Genomic DNA, 12,761 nt, shown 5'->3' with positions numbered 1-12,761 from the left:
CCCCATCTTATTCCAAAACAGATACTATACACAAAGTATGGTTAATTGAATATATATATATATATATATATAGATAGATAGATAGATAGATATGTATTATATTAATTATCCTATAAAATATAGGTAAGGTTATACTATACCAAAATGTCAGCTAGCAAAAATCAGTTTCAATGGTTCTAAGATGGCTGCCTCCAATGACTGAAAAGGTGGTCAGGGCTGGATCTGGTCTTTTGATGATGTTCAGAGAGAGAGCTATGGAGCTCTAGAGATCGATCCTTTCTGTCAGCCCATACCATCTTTTTATCCTATCTTAGAAAGGGCTTGGCCAAGTTTTATCATTAACTAGTGACCTCACTTTATAATCAATATAACCTCCCTCTAGTATTTTACCCTAACACTAGATGGCACTAGTATTCCATACAAAAATCGAACCACTCACTTCTTTCTCTTATCTAATATACTAGCAATAAATGTTATCTAAGGTTTCAGACAAAACCTTGAGAAGATCTTGAATAGACAATGGCTTTTTTACTTCGTCAACCACCTGGTTTATCCTTGTACAATGTTATATTGGCCTTTTCAATAAAATATAATAATAATGAACTGTTATAAATTTTTGATCTAGATAGTTTATTTTATTAGGACAACATTGTATATGTAAGCGATGAATACACATGCTGTACTTGGGGGTTCAATCTGTTTTTTTATACTTTTATAATCGGTCTTCCACATCCCCATCTGTTAAAATTTTTTGTCTGCTGAAATATAATAACTTGACACTCTCTAGTACTGCTTAGTTATGCCAAACTTTGTGTAGTAATTAGAATACTACTTTAACTTACCTACTGCATGCTGATCTTGGCCTGATACTTCAGAATTCTGTGTAGTCATTATACTCCACCGTTAGCATTGACTTCTTCTATTGTCCTGATCATTGAGAGTTATGTGTAGGCCGTATAATCCACTGTTAATATCTAGCTACTGTGGATTCTGCTGCGGTCTGTTCTGATCATGGCGAGTTAGCATTCAGCCTTTTGAGAATACACATTACCCGCTGCAGCATGTCCTGCTGAGTTAGGATGAGATTATACTCGACCGTTAATATCTACCAGCTGCAGATGCTGTCTGTCATGATCATACAGAGTTATGTCAAGCTAGTTGTTTGTCCTTTGTAGCTATGTGAAGTTCTTATACAACACCATCAGCTGTCCTGATAAAGTTGATTTTTCAATTTACAAATCAACCTACAATGTTAACTTTACCAACGGCTGCTGTCCAGATGAAGCTGACTTGTATGCCTCAGAATATAACATTAGCTATAACTGCTGCTGCTGTCCTGATCAAGTTGATTTGTTATGTATATGCCTCATAATACAACACTACCTGCTGCTGCTGTCATGAAAAAACGTATTTATGTGTAGGCCTTATACTACACTATTAAGATGTACTTACTGCTGTTGTCTGTCCGAACCCTGCTGACTTTCAACGTGGACTAAAGGCTCCTTTACTGATAAGTCTGCAGTTAAAATTATACAAAAACATAACCTTATAGAAAAAAAAAGTATGGAATCAATATAACTTAAGAAAACCTTTTTAATAACAAAAAAAATTTGAATAAAATTAAGGGAACTTTTGCAGTTCTTCCTGCAGGCTTGCGAGCTCCTTCAGGTCCTCCCCATATTGGCATTCAAATTCCTGCAGCATTCTTTGGGATTTTTGAATGAGGGCTCTTAATTGCCTGATTTTCCCATGCCTCTTTTGCATTAGAGCAATTTTAGCAGAAATTTTCTTGATTACTGTTATGAAAACACAAGAGATAAATATATCAATTAACAATAAGTCATTTATTGAATTGTGTGTAGTATGTAGTTAAGTGCAGAGAATTTGAGTGTCATTTTTAAAGTATACCATAATAAATGTATTTATATATTAGATTATTTAGTGACATTTTAGTAGTTTTAAATAAAATTTGTTGTGTTATATAATATTAGTTTATGTAGATTAAAGAGTTATTGTGCATGTCTGTTGTTTGATATTACTGTGGTTTTTGTTGTCCCATTATTATTGTTAATTTTATGATCTTCATCACCTGCTATATAATTGTAGGGTGCAGTGTTTCATGACTTTCAAAATTGCTCCGTACTATTTTTGTGCCAAATATAAAATATTTGCCCTGGGGACAAAATGGCTCTTTAACCGTGGTCTAATAGCCGATCTACTAGTCCAGAGCAGCTAGCCAATTATATAAAATAAGGCCTTTTCAGGTATTTGTCAAACACCTGCTGTCTAGATCTCTCCTATTGGACGTATTTCAAAGACATAAGCATTGCTGCTACGTAGCTGAAGGGGGGGGGGGTAAGTAGGTGTCATGTGGAGGTGACAAATGCTAAAAAAGACTGTACGACAGCACCTGTTGCCTTAGAGGTGAAGCAGGGGACACCAGTGTTTTGTTCCCCTGCAAGCGCTGATATTGGCTGTTACAACTCTACAGCCAATTAAATAAATTCACATATGTGGTGGTGTTCAGGTGAATTATATGCTAAAAGTGGAACTGCACTGGGGTGCATTTAGTCCTGTAACCACTTATTTAATAAAAAAAAATGTGTGTAAATTCATTATTTATTTTTTTTGTCAATTTGAATGTTTTTTTCTAGAAGACAATCGTTGGCTCATTATGTAAAATTGCGGATTGATCTAATTGCTTAGCATATTCATTGAGGGGTGTAGTTTGCCTAATTAAATAACTTTTTTTTGTTTTCAACTCTAGGGTCACATAAAGGCGTCTTCTCTTAACATGCGACATAGCTTCCAATTACCATTAATTTAAATCCTTTAGCCTAAAGCCATATTGTGCTCCTTGCAGTCGGAAGCCTGCTGTGCGACCAAAGTTAAGGGTTTTGTGCACAACTGTTTGTAAATATACATATTGTTTGTAATACGTTTAAGATTTTTTTATGATTTAAACACTACAATGTTTTCAAATAAAATAGTTCGTAATTTATAATTTATTCAAATTATTTTAATTTTTTTAACATTTTAATAGATTACCGTTGGACAATTAAATCGTTAACAGACTTTATAGGATAAATTTGGATTAAATAGAGGGTGTGTGGTTTCTGAAATGGGGTTATTTATTTGTCGCTGACACTATGTAGGCCTCAAAAAGTGACTGCATAACCAAACTGTTATTGTTAATTATATTTCTGTTAATAAATTATATAAACATGATATAGGCATATGGCGATTGTAAACTTATACATTTATTTAATCTCTATTAATCTATATTGTAGTATCATTTGAAATTTTTATTTTGATTATATCATTTTATTTCTAATATTTTTTTAGATTAGTTACTTCGTTAACAAAGATGCCATTAAAATTTTGACTATGTTTTAACGTGTGTAACGATAAGATAGAACTATGCCCGTGAACAGTAAACTCGTTTTAAAGTTATTAGCACAAACATAGATACCGTTTAACATTTAAGAAAAATGTTTAATTAGCGTTAAAGTAGAAATGGGCATTGGGTACTGAGGGTTAATGTTTCTAAATATGTGATGTATACATAATTACAATGATGTGTGCACATATTTACCCTCCTGGTGCGGGGTGGTAACCAGCGCCTGATCCTCTTCCTCAGGAGCTGGGGTGGTGGTATCCTCCTCAGCAGGAGCTGGGCCAGACGTTTTTGGCCCTTGAGAGGGTCCGGGCTCGCCTGACACCTCCACAACAATCCCCACATCAGGTGGGTTGGTGGCACCTCGAGGACTGTGGGAGGGGCCCGCCTGCTCATCCTCCTCTGTGGAGACCTCCACTACATCCAAATCCGCCGTGGTTAGACGGCGGCGGACCGTTGGCGCTGGAAGCCCTGAAATCACACAACATTTGGATTTAGGCTCAATTTAAACGTCAGTAATGTCTTTTTCATATCCACCCACACAAAAAAAAAAAAGAAAAAAGGACACCGGCAATGTGCGTGACGCATTTTGAAGACCGCACGTCAATGTCAATAATATAATATGACTATTCTTGGCCTCAATTGAGGACAATAATACAAGGATTATTAATAAATATCATCAGAAATACAGCAAAAAGTATTTGTTAGAAGGTGTAAATATTATATTTAATGTTCATGTTATAAGATCGGATTGTATTGCGATTGTATGTGGGGTCTGATCAATCGGATATAGGCCAGCTGAGCTGATATATACCTGTCTAGGGTACTTATTACAACAATGATGAATATCTAATCAGACATCATAAAAGACGAAGTTATATTTAGTGCAAAAAGAACTGAAATGTGGACCCAGAAGTGCGGGTCCGCTTTTCTGGAGACGGGACGCACATTGTGCGGCCCCCTTAGAGATGAATGGGTCCTCAAGTCAGTTCAGAAAAATAAATTATGAAATTGAGCACTTGTGAATCGGGTCTTGGCTGTCATTCACGTAGCGGATGTCACGCACGGCATCTGCTCGTGTGAAACAGCCCTAATACAGATTGATGATTGCTGTTTATCTAGATATACACACACACACACACACATACACTACGTGCAGAATTATTAGGCAAATGAGTATTTTGACCACATCATCCTCTTTATGCATGTTGTCTTACTCCAAGCTGTATAGGCTCGAAAGCCTACTACCAATTAAGCATATTAGGTGATGTGCATCTCTGTAATGAGAAGGGGTGTGGTCTAATGACATCAACACCCTATATCAGGTGGGCATAATTATTAGGCAACTTCCTTTCCTTTGGCAAAATGGGTCAAAAGAAGGACTTGACAGGCTCAGAAAAGTCAAAAATAGTGAGATATCTTGCAGAGGGATGCAGCACTCTTAAAATTGCAAAGCTTCTGAAGCGTGATCATCGAACAATCAAGCGTTTCATTCAAAATAGTCAACAGGGTCGCAAGAAGCATGTGGAAAAACCAAGGCGCAATATAACTGCCCATGAACTGAGAAAAGTCAAGCGTGCAGCTGCCAAGATGCCACTTGCCACCAGTTTGGCCATATTTCAGAGCTGCAACATCACTGGAGTGCCCAAAAGCACAAGGTGTGCAATACTCAGAGACATGGCCAAGGTATGAAAGGCTGAAAGACGACCACCACTGAACATGACACACAAGCTGAAACGTCAAGACTGGGCCAAGAAATATCTCAAGACTGATTTTTCTAAGGTTTTATGGACTGATGAAATGAGAGTGAGTCTTGATGGGCCAGATGGATGGGCCCGTGGCTGGATTGGTAAAGGGCAGAGAGCTCCAGTCCGACTCAGACGCCAGCAAGGTGGAGGTGGAGTACTGGTTTGGGCTGGTATCATCAAAGATGAGCTTGTGGGGCCTTTTTGGGTTGAGAATGGAGTCAAGCTCAACTCCCAGTCCTACTGCCAGTTTCTGGAAGACACCTTCTTCAAGCAGTGGTACAGGAAGAAGTCTGCATCCTTCAAGAAAAACATGATTTTCATGCAGGACAATGCTCCATCACACGCGTCCAAGTACTCCACAACGTGGCTGGCAAGAAAGGGTATAAAAGAAGAAAATCTAATGACATGGCCTCCTTGTTCACCTGATCTGAACCCCATTGAGAACCTGTGGTCCATCATCAAATGTGAGATTTACAAGGAGGGAAAACAGTACACCTCTCTGAACAGAGTGCCTGGTTTAATCCTTATACATTTTATACAATTTTAGTGACTGGGTGGGTCACTTAAACCAAGAGCACCTTAAATCCACAAATCAGCTGTAGTGATCCACAGATTTTTCGATTTGGTTTCACTTTATCCACCCTTCTGATGAGCTCCTCAGCTGATAATATGGATATATGGAGTTATATAGAGATCAAAAAACAAATAGTGGATTCTTTTAACTTTGATGATAGATCGAGTTACACGGAGTCTGCAGCTGGAGTGTTTGGAGAGCTGGAAATCCTGTTACAGAAACAGCTCAAACAACAATGGGAGGTTAAGTCCCTTACGCAGTATATTAAAAATGGTATTATTCCCAAGGGACTACAGCTCTCAAAGACTCCAGCGCAGGATCTGTGTGAAGACAATTTTAATATGGAGTGGGATCGACTATTGAAAAGTCAGTCTATTGCATTAATGGAATTAATTGTTAAGAGACGTGTACAGATTTTAGAGGATCTATCTGGGAAAATTATGAGGATTAAAGAGAAGGTGGAAATATTACCTAAGAATGAGGATTATAATAATTGGCAACAAAGAATCTGTAAGGGTATGGACAGATTGGAACAAGAAATAATAGATAAAAAAATGAAGAAACACAATAGACGACACTCAGAAAATAATGGAGAACAAAATGGTGGAGTGGTGCAGACAAATGCAACCACAGTACAGCATTCGAAAGTAAAAAATAAAATCAAGCACAGAGACACACACAAAGAAACACACAGGAATGTTACAGAGGAAATAGATACGATTTTGGACACTAATATTATAACTTCCAATAAATATGAAGTATTGAGCAGGGAACCTTTTTTAGATCAAAGTCCTGCACACTATCGAACTCAGAACACACGACAACGAGCCCGACACTCCCCCAAGAGAGCACATCACTCAGATCCCCCAGCCCAACACCCGTACAATCTCCGGAACAAACCAATCACACAGAATTGGAATCCCATAGCAACACCATACAGTCCAGTTCCCAATCACAACTCACATTGGAGACACAACAGGACACCGGACAGATCACTAGATTGGACACAAGATTATCAAAAACAAAGAGAAAGACACGAAGGGCAAAGAGAAAAAAGACACAGACACAGACATTAGATTTAGCACCATCATCACAGAGCTCCATTGTTAATCTGAGTGGAGTCGATCTAACATCATCTCAAGTATCTTTATTGAATAAGGGCCTCAAATTTGCCCCAAGCTCACGGTTGAATAAATTTGACACTTATGTGGGCATAGAAAAATTTGTGAGAAAACTCTGTCTCAAGAAGTATTTTATGAAGAACCCCATTGTACCAAAACCTCAAGAAGCATCTGGCTTTATCCATACAGAATTAAAAGCCAGGTCGACAAAGTATCCTAGGAATGAAATTAGCCCAGAGATAGAAACATTTAGGAAAAATATAGAAAAAGACATTAGAACCCTAGGTGGTGGAAATAAGAAAAAATCAAACCTCTCAAATCAGGAAATCGCAGCAATCAAACAGCTGCAGAAAGATGATGGGATTACTATACGCCCCGCCGACAAGGGCGGAGCGATAGTAATTCTAAGTACCGACGACTATAACAAAGAATGTCAGAGACAATTGTCGGATACAGATGTATATATCAAACTGAAGTTGGATCCGATTAATGACTTTTATCCACAGCTGACACAATTATGTGAGAAGGGCGTAAAGGCAAATATTTTATTGGAGAGTGAGGCAAATTTTATATTAAGTACACAGTGTAGACTTCCGGTATTTTATTATCTGCCGAAGATACACAAATGCCTCATAAACCCCCCAGGCCGTCCTATAATTTCGGGGATTGATTCCCTTACGGCCAACCTCTCTCAATATGTCGACTATCAGCTCCAACCGGTAGTGAAAAATACAAAATTCTATCTGAAAGATACCACACAGATAGTAAAAATACTGGAGGAACTGATAGTGGAGGAAGAGTGGACATTAGGAACTCTTGATGTCCGGTCCCTTTATACATCCATTAGGCACGATCAGGGACTTGAGGCTTTGAGATCCCAATTAGATAAGAGTGGCTTCTTTAAATCGGCACAAATTGAATATGTGTTAGAAGCTGTAAATTTTATATTAAAGCATAATTATTTTTCTTTTAATACAGATTTTTATTTACAGAAATCTGGTACCGCGATGGGCACCAGGTTCGCACCCAGCTACGCAAATTTATTTATGGCAAACTGGGAGGATGAATATATTCTTCCAGTGCTGGGTGCGGATCTGGTGCTCTGGAAGCGTTACATAGATGACGTGATTTTTATCTGGAGGGGTGCAGATTCGACATTGAGTTCTTTTTTATCTAATATTAATTTAAATGACCAGAACCTCCAGTTCACAGCGAATATAAGTAAAACAGAGATAGAATTTTTGGATCTGAAAATCAATATTGAGAAGGATAAGGTCAATTGTAGTACGTATTATAAACCCACAGCAAGAAATAATTTTATTTTACATTCGAGTTGCCACCTCCCAAGGTGGCTATTGAATGTACCAAAAAGCCAATTCAGACGTCTCAAAAGGAATTGCACAACAAACGAAACATTTGAAAGTGAGGCAGAGAATTTGAGGCAGCAATTCGTTGAGAAGAATTATCCCGATGAATGTATTGAAACAGCATTGAATAAAGTGAGGAATTTAGACCGGCAGGACTTTTTTGCAGAAAAACCAGTTGCATCTGGCAGTGATACTATGACAAATGGGGAATTGCAGATGATTCTGCCCTTTAACACCGAATATAAGAAGATTGAAACTATCATTGCCAAGCACTGGTCATTTTTGCAGAAAGACAAAATTATAGGACCACTGATACCGGCAAAACCGAAGATAATTTATACCCGTGCTCATAATCTAGGTTTAAAAATAGCACCCACAATAAAAACATCTAGGGTTAATTCAAAAAAGAATAATCAATGGTTGTGCTTTGAGGGTTTTTTCAGGTGCAGAACATGTTCAAATTGCAAAATAACTAATTTTCCGAGGAAAACAATGAAGGTATCCTCGACTAGCAATAAATATTCATATGAAATTAAAATGTTCCTGACCTGCAACACAAAGAATGTAATTTACTTGCTGACTTGTCCCTGTAGAAAGCAGTATGTTGGTCGTACCAAGAGATGCCTTAAAACAAGAATCTCGGAACATATAGCGAATATTCGCAAAGGATACGAAAATCATACTGTTTCTAGGCATTTTAGTTTGTGTCACAATAAGGACCCAACAGGCCTTACGTACACAGCCTTAACAACAGTGACACCGGAATGGAGGGGGGGAGATTTGATAAGGAAGATGTCAAGGGTGGAATCCAAATTTATATTTGATTTTGGTTCCCTAGTCCCGAATGGACTAAATGCTGATTGGGAACTGTTTGGCTTCCTGTAACCCTATGACCTTCCTCCTCCCCTCCATCCTGATGTGAACGTTATGAGTTATTTTGGGCAGAATATTATTGTCGAAGTGGGAACAGAAAGACATAGTAATGTTGTATACATTTTTCGCACCTTAAATGTTTATATTACTTTTATTTTTATAAATATTATCAGTTTTTTAATTATATCATAATAAAAATAACATGAGATATGTTTTAATTTATATTTAAGCAGCAATGCACCATAAAACGCAATTTTTGAAAAAAACGCATCTTATAAAAAACAAAAACCGCATTGTAAGAATGGTCTGTGAAAAGTCGCATACAAAGACTATACTGGATCACCTGAAGTTTCCAGGTTTTCTGTGCGACCAGTTCCTTGTCCGGACTTTGTCTCCTTCCATGACTCCAGATAAAAGGATGTGGGGAAGCACTTTGAGGTTACCACTGAGGAAGGGGCTATTCAGAGAACCCCGAAACGCGTATGGTCCGACACCTCATACCGGCATGCTGGGACAGTAGCTCCCCTGGACTTCAAGTTTAAAGAGCTGTGATTAAAAGGAACGAGCACCGGAAGAAAGAGCCACAAACATAGTTCTGTGAGCAGACACAAGGTTGACTCGGCATCCACAGCATATCTCCTTTGGGTCCGGACATAGGACAAAGCAACATCGACCAAGGTAAAGCTGTAAAGTTGCTTGAATAGGTGGGACGCCACCTTAGTGCACAGTCACCTTTACCTTAAACCGAGTAGGATCGGTGAATGTTTCACAAGACCTGTTTTAATACACTTGGGATTGCGGTTTTCTTTAAAGACTGACATAACAATTGCGGCTGTCTGAACTTCAACCATCCAGGCTGGTTCTGGCTACAATCAAGGGTGCGGTCCTTTAACCTAAAACCGCCTGGAATTTTATATAGACCTTTGTCCGGATTGAGGTCTTTCCAACTTTAACTGCTATAACTATTGGCCACATTGCTGCTAGTAATTTATGGTTATCCTTATGTGAATTTCTATGTTATTTTATTGCATTTTATATTGTATTTGATATTGCATTTTATGAGTATATCGATATATTTTATTATATTTGATTAAAATTTTGACCTATAATCCATATTTGAGTGCCTGGTTTAATCCTTATACATTTTATACAATTTTAGTGACTGGGTGGGTCACTTAAACCAAGAGCACCTTAAATCCACAAATCAGCTGTAGTGATCCACAGATTTTTCGATTTGACCTCTCTGAACAGTGTCTGGGAGGCTGTGGTTGCTGCTGCACGCAATGTTGATGGTGAACAGATCAAAACACTGACAGAATCCATGGATGGCAGGCTTTTGAGTGTCCTTGCAAAGAAAGGTGGCTATATTGGTCACTGATTTGTTTTTGTTTTGTTTTTGAATGTCAGAAATGTATATTTGTGAATGTTGAGATGTTATATTGGTTTCACTGCTAAAAATAAATAATTGAAATGGGTATATATTTGTTTTTTGTTAAGTTGCCTAATAATTATGCACAGTAATAGTCACCTGCACACACAGATATCCCCCTAAAATAGCTAAAACTAAAAACAAACTAAGAACTACTTCCAAAAATATTCAGCTTTGATATTAATGAGTTTTTTGGGTTCATTGAGAACATGGTTGTTGTTCAATAATAAAATTAATCCTCAAAAATACAACTTGCCTAATAATTCTGCACTCCCTGTATATTTATTATTATGTGTGTGTGTGTGTGTGTGCAAAGTACAAAATCAGCCGGTTACATCATACATCACTACCGCACTGTGTGGATAAATATATATATATATATATATATATATATATATATATACACACACACAGCGAGATAGAGATATATGAGGTAAAGGGATGATTTGCTATGTTTCACAACAGGTAAAAATAAGTAATAATTTGTAACGGGTGATAAAAAAAAAAAAAAGTACCAGGGCAGACTCTCTGACTGTGCTCTTTGACCCAGTCCGGGTGCCTCCTTTTCAGGTCAGACCATTTTTTTACAATTTGAATTTCGTCGTGGGTCCGCCCAAATTTTTTTTGTAAGGCCTTGACGACCCCCACGACAATCGCCCTCTTCTCGGCCTGCTTCCGGGTCCGGTCATAACCCTTCTTCAACATGCGCTGCAGGATAAAGATGCAAACATGTATTACAAAATTTAGGAAATACAAGGATTATTAATAAATATCATCCAAAACACAGCAAAAATTATTTGTTAGAAGGTGGAAATATTATATTTAATGTTCACGTTATAAGATCGGATTGTATTGCGATTGTATGTGGGTGGGGTATGAGCAATGTGATATTGGCCAGCTGAGCTGATATGTACCTGTCTAGTGAAGCGACGGTACGATATGGGGCGCACCCTGGGTAACGCTAAATGAACCAGCAAATAATGGCAGGAAGAAATTTGTAATTTTTCTCCAGACCAATAAGACATGAGGCCAGATTTATCATTAGCTCAAGTCAGAATAAGGCCTCATGCACACGACAGTTTTTTTTCACGGTCCGAAAAAACGGGGTCCGTGGGTCCGTGATCCGTGACCGTTTTTTCGTCCGTGGGTCTTCCTTGATTTTTGGAGGATCCACGGACATGAAAAGAAAGTCGTTTTGGCGTCCGCCTGGCCGTGCGGAGCCAAACGGATCCGTCCTGAATTACAATGCAAGTCAATGGGGACGGATCCGTTTGAAAATTGAGCCACAGTGTGTCATCTTCAAACGGATCCGTCCCCATTGACTTACATTATAAGTCTGGACGGATCCGCTTGCCTCCGCACGGCCAGGCGGACACCCGAACATAACTTGAAGCGTCCCCATCACCATGGGAACGCCTCTACGTTAGAATATACTGTCGGATATGAGCTACTTCGTGAAACTCATTTCCGACAGTATATTCTAACACAGAGGCGTTCCCATGGTGATGGGGACGCTTCAGGTTAGAATACACTGCAAACTTGGTACAAGACTGCCCCCTGCTGCCTGGCACCACCCGATCTCTTACAGGGGGATATGATAGCACAATTAACCTCTTCAGGTGGGGCACCTAAAGGGGTTAATTGTACTATCATATTCTCCTGTAAGAGATCAGGGCTGCCAGGCAGCAGGGGGCAGACCCCCCCTCCCCAGTTTGAATATCGTTGGTGGCACAGTGTGTGCCCATCGCCCCCCCCCCTTCCTCCCTCTATAGTTAAAATTCGTTGGTGGCACAGTGTGTGCCCATCGCCCCCCCCTTCCTCCCTCTATAGTTAAAAATCGTTGGTGGCACAGTGTGTGCCCATCGACCCCCTCCATCTTCCCCCCCCCCATCATTGGTGGCAGCGGAGTTCCGATCGGAGTCCCAGTTTAATCGCTGGGGCTCCGATCGGTAACCATGGCAACCAGGAAGCTACTGCATCCCTGGTTGCCATGGTTACTTAGCAATAGTACAATTGTAGAAGATTCATACTTACCTGCCTGCTGCTGCGATGTCTGTGACCGGCCGGGAGCTCCACCTACTGGTAAGTGAAAGGTCTGTGCGGTGCATTGCTAAAGAACTGTCACTTACCAGTAGGAGGAGCTCCCGGCCGGTCACAGACATCGCAGCAGCAAGCAGGTAAGTATGATTTTTAACTATAGAGGGAGGAAGGGGGGGGGGCGATGGGCACACACTGTGCCACCAACGATTTTT

The 12,761-nt window shown here is 39.2% G+C and overlaps 1 protein-coding gene across 1 annotated transcript; it reads right to left on the bottom strand.

Moving 5' to 3' along the window:
- Positions 1-1,620: 1,620 nt before the first annotated feature.
- Positions 1,621-11,284, bottom strand: LOC122923122. Its single transcript, XM_044273846.1, has 3 exons — positions 11,025-11,284; positions 3,596-3,868; positions 1,621-1,796 (listed from the first exon to the last, which is right to left on the bottom strand). The coding sequence occupies exons 1-3, from the start codon at positions 11,212-11,214 to the stop codon at positions 1,621-1,623; spliced, it is 639 nt and encodes a 212-aa protein (XP_044129781.1). The 5' UTR covers positions 11,215-11,284.
- Positions 11,285-12,761: the final 1,477 nt, after the last annotated feature.

This window comes from Bufo gargarizans, unplaced genomic scaffold (genome assembly GCF_014858855.1).
Source record: "Bufo gargarizans isolate SCDJY-AF-19 unplaced genomic scaffold, ASM1485885v1 original_scaffold_1212_pilon, whole genome shotgun sequence".
NCBI classification, from domain to species: domain Eukaryota; kingdom Metazoa; phylum Chordata; class Amphibia; order Anura; family Bufonidae; genus Bufo; species Bufo gargarizans.
The sequence above is the reverse complement of the archived record's forward strand: the minus strand, read 5'-3'. Positions and strand labels throughout refer to the sequence as shown.

Excerpts from the sequence above, each read along its gene's own strand:
- LOC122923122 (XM_044273846.1), bottom strand. The coding sequence starts at position 11,214 with ATGTTGAAGAAGGGTTATGACCGGACCCGGAAGCAGGCCGAGAAGAGG. Across the intron at positions 3,869-11,024 it reads CAGTCAGAGAGTCTGCCCTG|GGCTTCCAGCGCCAACGGTC; the intron begins GTACTTTTTTTT and ends GTGTGATTTCAG. Across the intron at positions 1,797-3,595 it reads TACCACCCCGCACCAGGAGG|TAATCAAGAAAATTTCTGCT; the intron begins GTAAATATGTGC and ends TTTTCATAACAG.